The sequence below is a fragment of the Chaetodon auriga genome, chromosome 10, assembly GCF_051107435.1.
Source record: "Chaetodon auriga isolate fChaAug3 chromosome 10, fChaAug3.hap1, whole genome shotgun sequence".
NCBI classification, from domain to species: domain Eukaryota; kingdom Metazoa; phylum Chordata; class Actinopteri; order Chaetodontiformes; family Chaetodontidae; genus Chaetodon; species Chaetodon auriga.
In genome coordinates this window covers 4,723,333-4,741,230 of record NC_135083.1, presented here as the reverse complement: position 1 = coordinate 4,741,230, position 17,898 = coordinate 4,723,333, and the positions used below count along the sequence as shown (strand labels likewise).

Here is a 17,898-nt window from a genome sequence, read left to right as displayed (position 1 = left end):
AACCTGCAATAAGGACAAAGTTTCACCCACTAGCATGTCATTGCCTCGCTCTGGTGCTTGCTGCACATGTGCACACACACACACACACAGGGACATGGGAGGAGGCTGGGACAGTTGCGCTGGGGGAAACGGGTTAACGGCAGGCAGTTAGAAAAGGGGAGTGGAAAGAGCAGAGAGAGAGAGGCCAAAGGAGTGGGGCCGTATAAAGAGCAGCAGAACACAAGCCGGGCTTTATCTGGCTTGTCTGTCCCGCTCACTTAGACCTCACAGGAAACTCCCAACTCCCCCGGCCCTCACACACTCACTCATTATCACTTATCACACTTTTTACTCTCACACACAGTCCCGCCGGCTTGCTGAGTCTGACCAGAGAGGATGGCTGCACCCATGTGGAGAATGAATGGGCTCTGGAGAAGGATGGCTGGAGTTCTGGTGCTCTGCGCTCTGTTGCTCAGCAGTGAGTACTTTTAAGATTACTGTCAATACTCTGTTCAGCTTTGAGTAAGTTCAGTGTTTCTTCTCTGCTTAAAAAGTTATCTATCCACACGGAGTCATACATGTGGAAATGGGCTCGTTTGTCGTTGCTTTGTTTTGGTCTCCAACAGTCTCTAACATTACAGCAGCAGCAGTCGTACATCAGTGTGTTTACATCAACATCAACGGTGGCTTTTTGTAAACTAGTTGGCGGTGGGAGGGGTTGCTTTGATGTGTTCTACCACGAGGTTGCACACAGATGCAGAGAGGCATGGTTAGCGGCGGGGTGGCTGCAGACACAAAGGGTCTGCTCAGGAGTGGAAAGTTGCAGTTGAGAATAATTATGCTTTACATCCTGCAGGGCATCTGGTGTGTTTGGATGTGTGCAACCGATTTAAAGCAGCCTCCAAAGAGATAAATGAATTTTTACTTTAAAAATAAGAGCAGTTTGCTCCCATCTGTTGCATACACACCTTGACTGTTACTGCGGTGAGTTAGAAAAATTTCACGTACATATGAGTGTGTGTGCGAGCAGCGTGTGCGCTCCATAAAGTGCCCACATAACACATGGATTCAACAGGGAGCAAAAATAGTTCCCTCATCTGTGTTTCCTGCAGATTGTGGAGAAGCGTGTTTGTGTTTCTGTGTGTGCGTAGGATCACGTGGATGTGTGTGGACTCGCTGGGCCGTCCACTCCAAGTCAGTCTGAGGCCTGATGCTAATTGCAGGGTGATGTATGGCTTGGATGGTGTTGCTGCCTCGCTGGTTGTAAGGCAGGACTAGTTCTAGTTCAGCCCAGCGTAACGACTTCTGCAGAAGCATCAGGCCTCATCTCTGGGCTCAGGGGCGGTCAGTGTTCGGAGTGACCTTGGGAAGCTCGAGGAGGAGTATCCCGGTCTGATGAAAATAACTAAGGGTTTGCTTTAAAAGGGGAAAAGATCATGAGACGGCGGAACATGTTCGTCGTTTGCACAATAAAAAGGCACACCGCATACCGGCTGCATCAGCAGCTTAACAGATGGTAATTAGATTTACATGAAAATCTAATTACTGTGGGCACTCCCCACCAAGAAATGAAAGCCACAAAACAGGGACAACACTTGAAAACATGACTAATAACCAACCATGTATTTTTTGTTTATGGCCGTTGATTGAAAAACAGCTATTTCATGATCTTATTATCACTATAATTAGGATTTTCAGACATTCCTAATTACGATTACAGACCATCTCGCCTTTTGCCATATTTGCATAATGCCAATTTAATTATCTTGATTACCTGTTTGAAATAGGATCCTACATCAGCACAATTCTCCTGCCTCTGTTTTAGGTTTTAGCAGACAGCTTCTGAGTTCTACTTTAAGAATATCACAGGGGTGTTGTCCCAAGTCTGCTGACCCGTCCTCATCCTTTACCACATCTAACAGCAGTCCTCCAATCACACAGACCTGCTACATTGTTGACACCTGTGTCCAGCTGGCACGGCGGTGTGAATTTGCAGAGGCATGCTCACATGTGGCTCCAAAAAACAAAAATGGAGAGGCTCTCACTTAAGCGTATGCAGCGGTTAATTGTACAGCGTCGATCAGCTGCACACTCGTGAGGCTAATCCTGTTTTTGTTTTGATACATTTCGCACCACCAGCCAAGTCACAAGAGACAGTCAGTCTCCTCATTGACTCTTTTGACAATATAAGACTATGCGGTTGCAGCGGTATATGGGTCAGAGGTCTGGCCGCGATGCCATCAATATTCATTAAAAGAAGCAGACAGCTTTACTGTTTCATGCTCCATTATGGCTGCTTTGATCTGCATAACGAAAAATCTGCACAGCTCCGGCCTTATTGTGTCTTGTTCAGTGCGGAATTGTTGTCTATCAGTGCTGCATCGGATTTGGTGGCAAATGGGTGAGGCAGCTGATCCTAGGTCTGTCTTAAAAACATGCTTTACAGCATTTGTGCACAACATGCTATTAAATCTTCTTCCTTTGTCTGATATTTGGAAGCCATGGAAACCAGCAAACTCATCTCAAGGCCTTGGACTCACCGCTCATCCAGCATCATATTTATGGAATCAGACATGACGCAGTGCTGCTTATGGAAAAAGACGAGTCCATTTTCAGTATTAGCTGGGCAGAATATGTGTCGTAATGCCGTACTGCAGGGCGAAAGTCACTGAAAAGAGCAATTAACTCCTGCTGTGTGTACGTATCCAAAACTCAGTTAATAACATCTGCAGCAGACAGATGTCACATTCGCTGGTTAGAGCCAGACAAACAAAAGCAGAGCGCTGAGTGGATGGAGGGCGGGATGTAAAAGAGACAGGATGAGAGCCTTTGATGCACTCGATTAGTGGATGGGTTTAACTGTGTTTATCAGAGCAAACATCCTTGTCACACATAAGCGTGCCAATCACCCGCACTGCTTGGCAAACACGTCAGGTTTATGCTCCCATTTCCCATGGCTGTCATTCAGTAGTTATGCAGGCGCACAAATATGTAGCACTGAAATGGGCATGAGCTGCAGTGTTGGATGATGTCATTCAACGCCTCTTGGAGTACGTTATAAGCGGCCTCGCTCTCAAGATTTCAGGGGAAAACCCGAGCTTTAAATCAGCTCCGGAGAAGGGGAGAGACATCTCGTCTTGCTCAGTTCAGCTTATTGTCTACAATGACTGTTTCTGTTGCTGTGTCGGGGCCCCGGGCAGGGCTGAATGAGCTGTGACAATCGCTGGTAGAATACACAACATTACAGGGAGATATTCGCCCATGGTTGGGAGATTCCAGATTTGGTCTGCGTGTGTTTGTGTGTGCACATGCGCAAAGCCACCAATGCTCAGTGGATATCCTTTGTGTAACACACACTTAAGTGGCCTTCACTGAGACAAATCGTTCAAGATGGCGTAAACTGAACTGATTGAATTCAAAGGCAGAAGAAACAAAACAACTGGCTGAATACTGTTAGAGAAACTGTCAAGACCAAACCCTCGAACAGGACAGCACAGACTTCGCAGAGAGCAGAAATCAGCATCCACAAATCCCTGCACGCAAACGCACAACACTTTCTCAGACAGCAGCTTTCTCCTGCCAACGTAAACATGGCAGAATATTGCCACTCTCTTTCTCATGGCCCTCGGCTATTGACCAGCATTCTTTCAGTCCCAAGTTGTGATGGTGAAGTTTTGATTCACGTCATCTGCTGGAGGGCGGGGGTCTTTTATATAAGCCTTGGCAGATAGCGGTCTTATGTCAGGCTAGGGTGTGTGTCCACTTGGGCCCAAAGTTATGGCTGAGGAGCCACGTGAGCTCACAAAGTAATTAAACCTGGAGCCTGTGTTCTGTCAAGCTGCCAGTTCGCTTCAGTGATTTCTACATATGAGAGCGCCAGGTCGCGCTGTAGCTGAAATCATTCAAATATTCTAACAAGTGCCGCCTGTCATCGGCGACCGCCCGGTTACCTCGTCTGCTCGCCCTCAATCACAGTAACAAGAGGAGGACATTTTAAGATGGATTTTCTCCCTCTGAGTTATCTTCATTTGAAGGCAACTCTTTTTCAAAGAAAGCATGTTGATGAGGAGAAAACAAAGCCACTGTCGCCACCAACTAAATGATCATCCAGGAAGAAGGAGTTGACTTGGAGAAATACATCGTCTAGCAACAATATTTACCTAGCGAAACAATCTTAATGAAAAGCAGACGCTGTGTTAGCATTCAAATCTTCCTTTTCCAATTACTGCTGTTCTGGTGAGCTTATTGTTCCTTGTTCCCCTGGCACCCTGCTGCAATTTTACAGCTGTTGGGTTTTACCAGCATAAAGGAGGGGGGAAAAAGGGCCTCTCCTCTGGTTTCTCCTTCATTTTCAGCCCAGAAAATTTGGCGGGACAAGCAGCACTGAGGCAGAGAAACTCCAGATATCGCCGCTCAGATCGAAATCGCCCCTGTGTTCGGCTAATGAGCAGCCCGAAGATTACAGTGTGAAATCCAAAACAAGAACTTGGAAGAATCCTCTGCTCTTCGTGTCACCCCTGTCTTTTCACGCCGGCTCAAAACTAAAACTGCAGCGGCAGCTCGGTGATCCTGCGCCGATCCATCCAAGGTTATGGCGATGTCATGCCAAACACCAGCAGAAAGCAACATAGCACACAGTGCATGTTGAATAACAAGGCAGGGCTATCTTTATGGAGGGCTATACTGTTTACCCTGGGGAATAAAAGCGCTTAATGAGCCTCGGCTGAGGCCTTTTGACTGCCAGAGTAATTGCTCCCGGTAATTAATGTTCAGTAAAAGCCATGTCGTTTATACTTCCTAATTGAAAACACAAGACTGTGCCCTCTTGCTGCTCTTGAAGGTCCTGTGTTTGGACACCTTTTTCATTTGTGCTGTGCATATAAACAGTTTCTGTGCAGGTCTTTTCTGTCTTAAGACAAAACTGCAGCATTTAACCGCCATATCTGCAAGGCCCTCAGATTATCGCTATTATTTCTCAATCTTCCTCTCCCACTTTGGCTCCTTTGCCTCGATCATACCAGAGTCAGGTTGTTTAGGGCTATAGGTTTCGATATCTTTTTACAACCTCTCCCCACACAGCCTCATGTAAAACCAGCAGCTGGAATCAGTCCATGGACATCTGCTGTTGCAGCCCAGCGCCGGCTCTGACACAGAGAGGAGAGGAGAGCAGCTTGCTGCTGTTTCCAGTTTCTGATCCACTAACAAAATGGATGGACTGTTTTGGAAACACAGGTTTAGGGTTTCACTGCTGTGCTGAAACTATTTTAATGAGTAAATTAGGGGCTGAATAAAAACAGCGGCCAGTAGCTGCTTTGTGTTACCTTTTCACTCTTTGCTTTCGTCATTCTCGAGGGTTTGGTTTGGTTTTACTGACCCTTTATCAGTGCACATTAAGGAAGGAGTTTTAGTTAGGGTTAACATTTTGAGTAAAATGATCACATCAAGCCACCGGAGGACAGTTCCTGCACAGTGCACCCCCGTGATAACAGTTAGTGTGGCTGTAAACAGCAGGGGTGTGGGCAGAGCGGAAAAGTCAACTTTTGCCACCCATCTGTGCAGAAACAACAACAGTGAGATATTTTCTTCCTGATTGTCACTGGAGAAGCAATAAAGTGGAGCAAAGTGGACTGTATCTGGTTTACATGGCCATAGTTCGTGCTGTGCTCTTTTTATTATTTAATGCAGCCTGACAAGTTGGATGATATTCATGGCATGATATGAGACGACGTTATTACCTCGAGGATAGTGTGTGTATGAGTGCAGGAACTGTTATTCTAGCCTTTAAGTTTCAGGTTTCTCGTCTAGCTCAAACAATTAGTTGATTAATCTATTAGTTGACCAACAGAAAATAAATCAACAATCGTTCAAGTCAGTTTTGAGGCAAAACTGCCATGAATTAAGTGATTCCACCTTCTCAAATGTGAGATTTGCTCCCTGAGGTTCCTTCATCCCAGAATTCCCTTGAGGGCCTGTGAGGCTGAAGCTGAAGTGGCGTTTCTCCTTGTAGAGAACGAAAAGAAAGCAGTGAGGGGAGACGTTGGGGTCTTCTGTGGAGGCAGAGGACGTGGATAACTAACGAGCGGAGGAGGGTGTGGCACATCAGGACAGCTGAGGTGTTGTCTCTGTGGTCTGGGTGGAGGTCGAACGCAGGTCCCAGGATTTAGAGCTGATGATTTTCCATCTTATGCATGATGTCAGAGACTTCACAGCTCTCGGAGAGTACAGCACATATGCAGGGAGGGATAGAGCTCCCAGAGGAGACCTACTGCAGCTGCCGTCCTCTGCTTACACTCTGGCTGAGCCCGTTTCATTTGTGACCATGTTTGTTTCTACAGCAATTTCCTCGCTCTGCCCCAGCCTTAAATCAGAGCGCTGGGATAGCAGGAAAGGTAAAAGACAACAGCCACAATAGCTGCTCTGCTTCAGAGAGCGAATGGGAAAGGCTGTTACAGAGGAGTGACTGAGCATGGGACCAGATAGAGCTATTCAAAAGTCTGCATACACACACACACGCGGACAGTCTGTTTTGGCTGCAGCTGCTTGAAACAGAAACACAGCGCAGGGTGATAAAGGCAGAGCATTGTGTGCAGTTAACAACCCACTCTGAAGGTGAGCTCGCTGAGCTTAAACCGGATCACTCCGGGGTCCAATGGCACCGAGACAAAAAGAGGCACTCATGCTAAAAATCCCTGTAAAAGGGGAGATGGTTTTATGTTTCCCGGTTATGATAACACTGCACCCACCACAGTCATTGCCGAGATCCCGGAGCACGGCAACATCTTTAAAAACAAGCCCAACACAGCAAGAAACATAAGCAGTCAGATGATCAGAGAGGTTTTGTTTTCGTGATCTCTGGCCACCCCAAAGCATACAGTAGTTCTCAGTAGTTCTAACAGACTGAAGAGGGAAAGCAGGTATTCAGCAGCAGAGAAGCATCAGCTCAGGATGCTGAAATCAAGCTGTGTGCTGCAGGTTTGGACCTGAAACTGAACACAATAAGATCAACAAACATCCACATGTGAAGCAGCACAGAGTGTGTTTTCCCCTTGTCTCACCAGCACAGAATCAGCATTTCGTTTCATAGTCCCTCCAGAGAAAGTTGTGCACTCCACATTCTCCAGTGTGTGATTGTAGGTGTGTGTTTGTGAGCTCATGTGGGTGTGTCTGTTAGTGTTTAAGCGGAGCTGGAAAGCTTTTTCCCCAGCGGGGGGTGGGGGGTTTGAAAGGAGGAAACTGAACTAAATGTAAAAACGCAGGATCTGATTTTCAAAACAGCTTCACTATGGAACTTGATGATAAGACCCAGTCCCCCGCTCCACCTTATCATCTCTCTTTCATATGATTGACCACCTGACACAGAACTCAACCCTGCAACCCTCACATCTGCACTAATCTCATCACTGTCCCTCATGCATGCATCGGTCCAAAAGGCTCGAGTGCTCCGGAACATTTTTATGTGTTTGTGTCTATCTCAGCGTTGTAATGTGATTTATTTTCAGTGTGGAATAGATCCTGGAATTCAAGCTGTAAATGATGATATTCAATACAGCGTTGTCTTTGCAGAAATGGCCTTCCTTAATCCATTTCTCCATATATAATCCACTACAGTCAGTTGTGAAATTCTTGACAATCTTCCAAGGGACTAGGATTGCTTTATTTATGCACCTGATATCTAATATGTTAACAGTGTAACTCACTTCAGGAGTTGCTTACATTCCCTTGGTGTTTAAAAAGTCAAGCACATGAAGTACAGTCGGGTCAGCCTGCAGACCAGCAGCTCAGTAGCTGCAGCGCATCCCAGCTGCATGTCAACAGTATCAGCTGTGGTCCCGTGAATCCTCACAGACAGAGCAAAGCACTTGCCAGAGGCTACATGTGCTAACTACATAAGCAGGCACGGTGTTGCAAGGCACTTTATGCATCCACCAAATTATGTTTGTCATTCGTGCCGGTGAATTACCCGCCTTTGTCCTGCCTTATAATTGGCATTGATTTGTCCAACCGCAGACAAAAAAAATGCAGCATTTGAACTGTCACTCACCATCCTAAGACCATATCGTATCTTCTCTTTAACCTATGATTTAGATCTTTACATCTGGCGTGGCTACACACCACACACCACGTCAAAGACTGGAACACCCAGGCGGAAAGCTTCAAGGGGGACAGCCAAGCCAGGAAATCCACTTCATGTAGTTCAGTAGTGAGGAGAGTTGCGAAGGACAGGAGAGGTTACACTGTCTGCAGCGTTGGCCTCGTGATCTCTGAGCCCTTTAAAAACTCTCAGGAGGGACCCAAGTTGTGTTTATGGAGTAGTTATGTATGTTTCTCTGTGTTTGTGTTGAGACTGGAGGTCCGAAGGCTTCGTGTTGATGCGGAGGGGCCTGTCTGGAAACACAGTGAGATTTCTCACACGGCTGTCTGAGGTGTCTGTGTCCACACCGGTGGACTGTTACTGTGTATAAACGTAGAGTTTCAGCGTGTGACAGTTTAAGGTGAGCGGACTGGCGTGTGTGCATGTATCCTTCCACGTGCATCTGTATCCATGAGCGCTCTGTCTGTGCAAGTCATGTGTGTTTAAACAAATGAACCCTTTACTACAACGATTTATACTGGGGAAAGTGGGAAGGTGACTTTAAAGCATAAATAATCTTACTTATTCCAGTCAGCACTTAATACTTAACCGGTTACACAGTGAAGTGCTTTAAAAACATTCCCTAGACACTATTTGACCAATAAAATCTTTATACCTATAAGACATAAACTGAGGAACAAGGTTAATTCAATAGCATGGAGGCTAAACATTTTTGCCCCACATTATTGCTCTATTAAACATAGCAGCTCAAGCCGAAGGCAATTAGCTGACGGCTGTAATAGCACAGTTAAACATTACAATTTATGCCTACTTACACCAGTTAAAGCACAGCATATGACTAGCTTTGGACAACGTTCAGGCAGTCGACGCCACTGTCGAGATCAAACACGCTGCAGAAGGGAAACATATATCAAAGCGCCTGGTGTGCAGTGCTGGACACTTTCTATCATGGTGGCCACTCATTTGCCGGTATGCACGGAGCTTGGAACTTATTCCAGAGTGTTAAAGGCGGCCATGTTTATAGGATTGAAAACACACCAAACATCTAAATTTACCACATTTATATAAGTGTATCTGGGGATTAAGTAAATAATGGCAGCGGTGCACCAAGCACATCTTCCTCCTGATTGCGGCACAATTTTGGTCAGAGTTTGAACTGTTTACACACTGTGTTGGTTTCCTTCCATGCAGAGGGGAGTGTTTAGAAATAATGGTGCGGGATGAATGGGGTTACTAAAATGAACATCGCTGCAGTCTTTGTTGACCTCTCTTTTTGGTAGGCAGCGTGATCCCTGATTGGGTTTAAACACATATTGAGGCTACTTCTGTTTTCCTTTGTGTCTGTGGCAGTGGGAGCAGGGGTGATGGCCGTACCAGGAAGAGTTCCGCATGTGTGGGTGTGTGTTGGTGGGCGTGATTAGACAACATCAATTAAAATCCTTGCCCTTTAATTGCACAGGGCGGGCTAATGACATTATCTAGTTGGCCAGATCAACAGTCATAATATTAATGTGACACCGGACTTTAGACTTCAAAAGGTAATCCGAGCTGGAGAAGCCATCCGTTCATTTACCTGGAAAAACCTCACATTAAGCTTTCCTACTTTTCTTAACCTTTCTATACCAGAAAGGTCTTAGCACCACCCAAGCTAATCCCAAGATTATTACAGAAACAGGATCTCTCCCAGAGGATGGAAGTGCAGTGAGGAGGCCATGACCTTTTGACTGAGCTGTTTATTTGCATAGGCTGCAGACAGTGAGAATTAGCCCATATGTGTCTACTAATTAGACCGAGCCCCTGAAAACACATGCCAAATTGGTTTGGCATCTTTGGGTTGGGCATGAGGTTTGGTTCACCAGGCCAAGCTGTTCAAACCAACCCTCTGCCCTGACCTCATTCACACAAACATTCCACTGAGTGTGTGCTGCAAACTTCATCCCGAGATGCCATACGGCTTTTCTGTTTTCCGCTCAAATAGTGCTTCCCCCCGTTAAACTCTGAAGCACCCTCTCCACAGCTGAATTAGGGCTTAGGTTAGATGTCGCAGAGATAATTGGTCGGGGTCAGAGGTAAGGCTGGGTGTAAGGTTAAGGTAAGGTGAAACACAAACCATGAGGAAACGGATTTCGACACAACACCACTGTTCTAAAAACAACGGGAAGTCATAACTCAGTAAAATCTGAACACAGACATGATGCTAATATTTTTAGTCTCAGTGTGGCTTATACACTTCCTGAGAATACCATTATTTCTGATGTCTATCGCGAATAAACACCCATAAATCTGCGTAGAAACACACAGAAAAAGATGCTCCTTGTGGCTCCAGAACCTGAGAATCTTTCCGAGAAAGTTTTTATATTTTCTTCAGTATCAAAGTTATCCAGTGATAACTCTCTGCACATCTGTGAGCACACTGCAAGCAAGCACTGCTAAAAGCTAATTCTGCATTCTTTTAATTGTGCAAAGGCTAAAAAAAAGTTATAGCCAGTTATAGTCAGCTAACTAACTGTATCCACGCCAACATTATACTTCCTGTTTACATCCTCAAAGCCCACTGTGTCACACTTGTGCAGCAAGATATAACATCCTGCAGGCATGAAAAAACGCTGATTCATCAGATGTGTCGATTTGTTGCCGTCTCCCTCTGTCTCACTTACTCTCCCTTCTTTGCAGATGAGGTGAGGTGTCAAGATGATGCAGCCACTGATGCCACAGACCCACCTGCAGTTGATCCAGCTACAGACGCCGGTGCTGGTAGGAGCCCTGATAAACATGCAAACACATACAGTTACGTGATATCGCTCTATATCGCCCTCTAAGAGAGGCTATCATGCCACAGTGACATGACAAGTGACAGACCTTGACTGAATGTGCCTGTGTGTAATAGCCTTGTCTTTGAATTGTGTGCTTAGTGACAGATGCTGCGGACCCCGCTGCAGCTCCAGACGCCACCCCTGCCCCCGATGCAGGTGCTGCTCCCACTGATGCTGCTGGCGGAGACTCTGCTCCTTCTGCTGCACCTGGAGATAGCTCATTCGCAGCGACCATTATTGCATTCGATCCTGACAGCCTGGATGGAGGTGATTCAGGCTCCTCTGGGACCACTGCCGCCCCCAGTGTTGGAGATGAGGTGGCTACACCAGCTGAGGTCCCAGGTGACTCCCACATCCTTAAATCAGTGGTGAGTACCTGCCTTTGCCCATGTTGTAGTTCCATATGTGCAAAGTGTGCTGTCTCCTCCTGACCTCATTTGTCTATCTGCCCTGGCTTCCTGCCTCCACAGCCTGACGTGAGGTGTGTCGGAGAGGGCGAAATCTCAGAAGATAATGCCGTCAAGGTTGAGATGACAACAGATGATTGTGTGAGTATGAGTGTGTCTCTCTTATCTCTCACAACATGACCGTAAAAGTAAAATATTCTCATAAGGTATCAATCCACCACCACCAAACCTACATCCTTACATCACCTTTATGTCGTTTGGCTTGTAACAGTCGTCCTCTCCACCCTGCCAACCGCAGGCAGCACTGAAGTGCCAACAGTTGAGATTTTGGCATCCAACATGTCAAACCACAGTGAAATGAGAGGAGAGAGCAGAGCCCGGTTACCTCCTGGTGCGTTCTTTTAGCTAAGACCTTAATCTACACCTCGGGTCCAGCGGAAGTGGCTTAGTCCACATCGAGGAAGAAGATTAATGTGTTTTAAATTGCTACAGTTGGAAACGTGGCCCTGATAAAGGCAGATCTGTTCTCAGACATTCCTCAGGCGTCGTAAATCTTGAGACTGTGTTCCTGGCAGGAGACAAATGACAAGGAGGGGTGATGTTTCCCCTCTTGTTCGGGGGTCCTTAAGACAAAAAGAGGAACAGTAAAGGAGTTGCTCCATTTTCTTTAATACACAAAGGGATTTTTTTCCGTTTTTTTTTTCCACATCAGATGCCTCAAAAATACTTCAGACTTTACTACATGTCATATTTGGAGCCTTCGCATTACATAATCGTAGTTTTCCCTTTCTCTGTTAAATCCCAGTTGTGTATGCAGTTGTTCAACAATGCCTCAAAGCACAGCAAACGTGAAGTTCAAACAGAACTCGTTGGTATATTGTACAGTATATCAGTCCAGCTGAACAGAACCGAAGCAGCAGGTCAGATCCCAGTCCGCATACTTCAGTTTAGCCTCAGTTTGGGTCCTTACTGCATCATTAAGAGAGCCAGGACCATCTGCAGAAGTTATCTGTCTGACTCAACCTGAAACTAAACATGGACTACAGAGCCAGAGGCCTTAGCCAGAAGATGATTGGTTCAAAATGCATGAAGCAAACACAAACACGAAAACAGCACGAGGTTATTCTTTCTACGCAGAAGTGAGCGAATGGCACGAAAGAACTTGACTCAGGAACAGCCTCTATCAAGCAGACAAATTCAATAAAGCAACAAGGCTCTGAAGTAGTGGAAAATAACGGAGGTCTTTCTCATACTCTGTAAATCCCCAATTCATCCGCCACTCTAACAGGCAGCGTCTAATATGACTAATTTAAAAAACACACATTACTTAAATGCAAACCTACTGTAACTCATCTGAACTCCAGCCAAGGCTGCAAGAGGCCACCTGAGGTCAAACAAAGCGCGGTATGAACGCAGGACTGAGAGAGAGTGAGAACATGTGATGGGTCAGAAGTGACACAGACAGATGGAGAGGAGAGTCGCTTCCACTGGAGTGATTCCTCCTGCCTGCCTCACAGATCTGGGTGTTGCAGCAGAGTCCAGCTGTGGGCCCACTCCCAGCTAGCTGAGGATTCAGGGTTTGCTCACAGCGGTCTTCTGGGAACACTGAGAGCTGTCTGGATGACATTAGAGAAAATGAAGAGTGTTCCCAAGTTGCAAAGTTGTGCAATGAGGTGATATCATAGTTCGGGGTTAAGGTGGGAAAAAGAAGGTGTGGTCGGCAGCTTTTTCATCCCGCTGCATTTTGTCTCCATTACACACACAAAGGCCTGTGTGCACTCATGGTCAGCGGGGAAAACTCAGGACTTTTGATTGTTTGCTCCAGTGATCACCCAGAAGAGATGAAACGTCTATACTCTGCATGTAAGAAGCTGCGCGCTGACGATGTGAAATTTGTTCTGGCTTTTGTAAATTTTGAGTTAAGCTCATGTTTAATTTGGCCCACTCATTCTTCTTCTTCTTCTTTTTTTTTTATATGCATAGCAAGAAGCATTGTTTTATGTGATGCGCCTTCATAATTTCATGCAACGTTCTGCATAAATTAAGATGAAGTCTTTGTGTTTATTCAGAAAACTACTAATACAAGTATGTATGACATACAAATCCTTTCTTATAGGAAGCAACCAAGCGCATCATCGAGGAGACTCCTGTGGGCTTGTGCGAGGCAAAAGACTGTGATCTGAAAATCTTCCAAAACGGCAAGACAGTGCTGATGGCCAGTGATAATGGTGGGTACTGATGGCATCCACATATAGCAACTTGCACGTGCACGCTTTTATTTATTTGTGACACTTAAAGTTATAATGCATTACTGTGTTATTGTGTTGCAGCAAAATTGTGATAAATTAAGTCCTGATGTGTTTCTAATACTCATTGTCCCTGCAGTTAAGTTGAGTACTTTGGCTAAAGCACTCCAGGGTGAAACTCTCAAAGAAAAGGTAAGAGAGCACTAGAAGCTACCAGTTTGAATATGAACCATGAAACCCATGAGGTTATCTAATGTCCCATATCCATACTACAGTACACACTGACTCTATACTGTATGTACTATTCATCATCATATACTGTTTTAGCAGCTAGTATACAAAAAAATCCATGTTTTATCGTATTATACTAACAGGAAATGATAATGCATGTGCAGTATTGAACATCAAAGTGCAGCTTTGGAACATCGCTGCCCATTGAACATTAAGATGTAATGCTCTCTGTTTTCTAAGATGTGTCCAGAGCTGTAATTCACTGATGACCCACAATTTATTTACATCTCTTGTAGCTTTGAGAGGCTCATTTCCTTAGTGTATTGCATTATGGGAGAACAATGTCAATTGCCGATTGAATTCAGCCGTATTTAGTATTCATACTGTCTGCTTTGAGTGCGCTAGACTTGGTCATTTTTCCAGTAGTTTTTCTTTCTTATTGAGCCCAAGAATAACGATTGTTGTATGGTTTTAAATTCACACACACAGACTTCTTTTGACCTCACTCATATCTCTTCAACTTGTTTGCAGCTGGGTGTGACAAAGGTTGAGACCCCACCATCATCAGGTTCCTCTGTGTTTGTGGGAATACTGGTCTCTGGTCTGCTTGCCGCCCTCGCGATCACTGTAGGTTACTTCAAATGCCAGCGCAGGACTGATACCAAGGGAGTGAGGCTGGTAAGCACACTTTCAAATGCTCCGTTCAGAATGGATGTGCAGTGTGCTGCACCGCATGTTGCCACTGTGGACCTCATTTACTTGCTTTCTGGTAGACGTGCTGTACAGGAGCTGCCTGTCACTGGTACATTGCTCAGCACAGAGCCTGCGAATTGAAAATCATTACATAGATGTTGCCTTTTCCACTGCAGACACTGCATAATGCTTAGTTTGATCATGTTTGCAATTATTCCATTTTGTTCACCCGAAGTGGTTCTTTCATTCAATTTTTAACACCGATCTGATTGACCTTCCGTATGACCTCTAGGTGTATTTTATCAGAATCAACCTGTAATTTGTTTTCACCGTGTGTTCGCGGGTTTCTGCAATCACAGCCCTCATTAAAGATTCAGGAACAGTATGCATGGATTTTCTCTGGCAAGGTTCATGTTTTACTTCATCTGAAATCAAAACCGCATTATTTTCTTCCCTCTGAACCGACTGCTGCCAATGTTTTAATTAGGGAATGTTGCTGGCCAGCTATCACAGAGAATACGCAGAGAGAGTGTACGTTATCCACAGACCCACGCCCTGCTCTCTGCTGCCTCATTCATCTGCAAAGCTCACTGTTTCATCTACCAGCCAGACACAGCTGCATCACATGATACAGACCACATTAGAGGATGAGTTTGTGTGTTTAAATGCAATAGTGGAAGGGTGTGGGGGTTAGTGGATGCATCTGTGTGCATGTACGTCTTTCTGTGCATGCAAAAACTGCATCTGGGCAACAAATCAAATGCTTCGTTTTTAACCTCCTCAGACTATTTTATGCAGCGACTTATGTAATACATTAGCACAGTGAAGCTGTTGTTCTTTTAAGCACACTGAATCAATATATGGGGGGAAAAAAAAGGGAAATTCCATAATGGCTGCTACGTTAGCACACGTCTCCAGTACACACATTTATGCAGTTTAACAGAAAACAGACAAAAAAGAGGGGCCACCTGTTGGTTCCCAAAGCTTCCAGATATCCAGGTGTTGTTGAAAGTTTCAATCCAGCCTTGACAAGTTGTTCATTTGTGCTGCATTTGCAGGCAGAGGAGGCCTATCCAGTAGATCAGGAGAACCAGGGCAACACTCTTGTATCCGTGGCTCCCCTCAACCCCCCACCAGAAACCCCGGAGAAACCCAGCGTAAACGGAGAGTCCCCTGAGGCGGCCAAGACCCAGCCTCCTCCTCCCACCAACGGCCACTCCACTACCAAGACAGCAGACACCGAGCTGTGAAAGAGTCTACAAGCAATCACCAACCAGGGACTACCCCCGACAAACACACCCATCCACAAACACACACACACACACACGCCTATGCAAACTCACCTCCCTTTCCAAATCCACTCCTGCCCAATCACAGCGTCCACAGCAAAGTGGACATCAGGGACTAGAACAACCTCCTACATCAGCGCTCCTCTTCTCATGCTTCCCTTGCCTCCGCCTTTGGCTACGTGCCTCAATAAACATCAGGAAAACTAGTCTGATGACGACGACGACGATGAATGATGTCGGTGATGACGAAGGCTCGGTCCCTGGGTTGTTGACGGCAGTCAGGCTGGGAACGAGAGACGGGAGATGGGCAGTTCTGGGTGGGAAGAGAGTGTCTTTTAGCATTAATCAGCACTGGTTCCCATGATGACTGCAGCCTCTGGACCCGCAGCCATGTGCTGTCAACACACAGCTCTGCATGTCATCAGGTTTAAAGCTCCCACCAACCCTCCACCAGTAAATACAGCCTGAGCACATAAATGAAAGATTCCTAGTTTATTGTACAGCCATGACAGACAGAGAGGAGATAAATCACACTGCCTTGAAATCTGTTTACAAACTTCTCAGAGAGAAAATCAATTGGGCTCTGATCTTGTTTGTCTGATTGAGTTATTGATCGTGTGGGTGTGCGAGTGTGTATGTCTGCTTTCAAATCCCGCATGTGTGTGTGTTAACGTGTGCTTGCGTCTGTACTGTGCATGGACTGTATGCACATGCGTCTAAGCTTGCTTACTGCGCGTGGATGAGGGCAGAGTGGCAGATTTTGATCAAGTGTGTGAGAGAATGGCGAATCTGAATGTGACGTTAGCTGCGAAAGGTGCGCAGTTTTGTAAAACCAGTTGACAAAGTGACGGCTCACCGAGTTGCAGTCGGTCCCCGTGGTGAGGAGGAAGGAGTATTGAAGTTTTAATCACACCATTTTCTTGAAGAGGTGTAGCCGCAAGGAATCCTGCAATCTATCACTGAAAAGTGTAGTGAAATCAATTACAGGGCCAGCAGGCCTCTTTACAGTGGCTTCATAGACACTGCTGAAAATCACAAGACTGACTGTGTGACCAGCACTCTCATAAACACCTCAGACGCAGAGCCTCTTACTGTCAGCTCTGTCCACACATCTGTCAGTGTTATTCTCTTCTCAATATACTGTATATGCTCCTTTTACTATCAGTATTCTATTGAGCAGTATGTGTAGTATGGTGCCTATTTTTTTTTTTTGCATTGTTTTTATTGTGTGTATCCACACTTCCTTTCATGTGCCAAAGAATTTCATTTCATATCTTATGTTGTACTAAAATATGTACTTGTGGCACCTTTACGAACTGTCATCTGGGTCATACAACGTGAAGAAATGTGTTAAAGGCCACTAGATGCTTCTTTCTAACAGTCATTTCCCACCAATGCCTTTATCTTTTGTAGTTAAATAGGGTACAATTGTGTCATCTCTAATAGGTTTTAATAGAATGGGGATGCTGACATGTGACCCCCCCCCAAAAAAAGTGGTGTGTTCCACTCTTTGAAGTTCTGTAAAGTTCAAGTTTCTGTTAGAAAGAAGAATCTAATGGTCCAAATCTGCGGGTTTTTGTGTTCTGAGATTAATTATAAAAGGAAACTGCAATGTTTTTTAGTTCAGTTGAAACAATGAAAAATATTCCGATCTATATAAAAATGGGATGTCTTGCATTGATTCCTCCTTTCAGTCAGTTTTGTATCACGTCATTGCTAACATTCCAATGTGACTGTTTCATTTTACTAGCACCCTGTAGTTTAAATTGGTTTTAACATGAAGAAATAAAATGCAAAAAACTACATTTTCATGAATTGTCGTGTTTTCAGCCTCGTTTTATCCAAAATGAAATCCTAAGAGTGTGCGGAGGGAGCAGTGGGGTTTTTAACCACAGAGACATGCAGCGCATACATACATCTGTGCTCTAACACAAGCTGAATTTGAATCCCGTGCAGCCCATAAGGTCACACAGCTGGTTTGCATAAGCAGTAGTAATGACATCACTTCACACTGTTTTGTCTTTCACAGTTTGGGTGGGGCTGTGAAAACATCCACCAGCTGTCTTTTCTAAATGGCACAGGACATGTTCATGAGCCGCACGTCGGCTCAGAGCCCACTGGCTGTCCATCATGTTCATGCACGTATTT

At 45.3% G+C, this 17,898-nt stretch overlaps 1 protein-coding gene across 1 annotated transcript; it reads left to right on the top strand.

Annotated features, from left to right (window-relative positions):
- The first annotated feature begins 254 nt into the window (after positions 1–254).
- On the top strand, positions 255–17,521 carry cd34 (CD34 molecule). Its single transcript, XM_076741517.1, has 8 exons — positions 255–457; positions 10,745–10,825; positions 10,984–11,252; positions 11,355–11,432; positions 13,408–13,519; positions 13,677–13,729; positions 14,300–14,446; positions 15,520–17,521. The coding sequence occupies exons 1-8, from the start codon at positions 376–378 to the stop codon at positions 15,709–15,711; spliced, it is 1,014 nt and encodes a 337-aa protein (XP_076597632.1). The 5' UTR covers positions 255–375; the 3' UTR covers positions 15,712–17,521.
- Positions 17,522–17,898: the final 377 nt, after the last annotated feature.

Coding starts and splice junctions, on each gene's coding strand:
- cd34 (XM_076741517.1), top strand. CDS start 376: ATGGCTGCACCCATGTGGAGAATGAATGGGCTCTGGAGAAGGATGGCT. Junction 11,433..13,407: donor AGATGACAACAGATGATTGT/GTGAGTATGAGT, acceptor CCTTTCTTATAG/GAAGCAACCAAGCGCATCAT. Junction 13,730..14,299: donor GTGAAACTCTCAAAGAAAAG/GTAAGAGAGCAC, acceptor ACTTGTTTGCAG/CTGGGTGTGACAAAGGTTGA.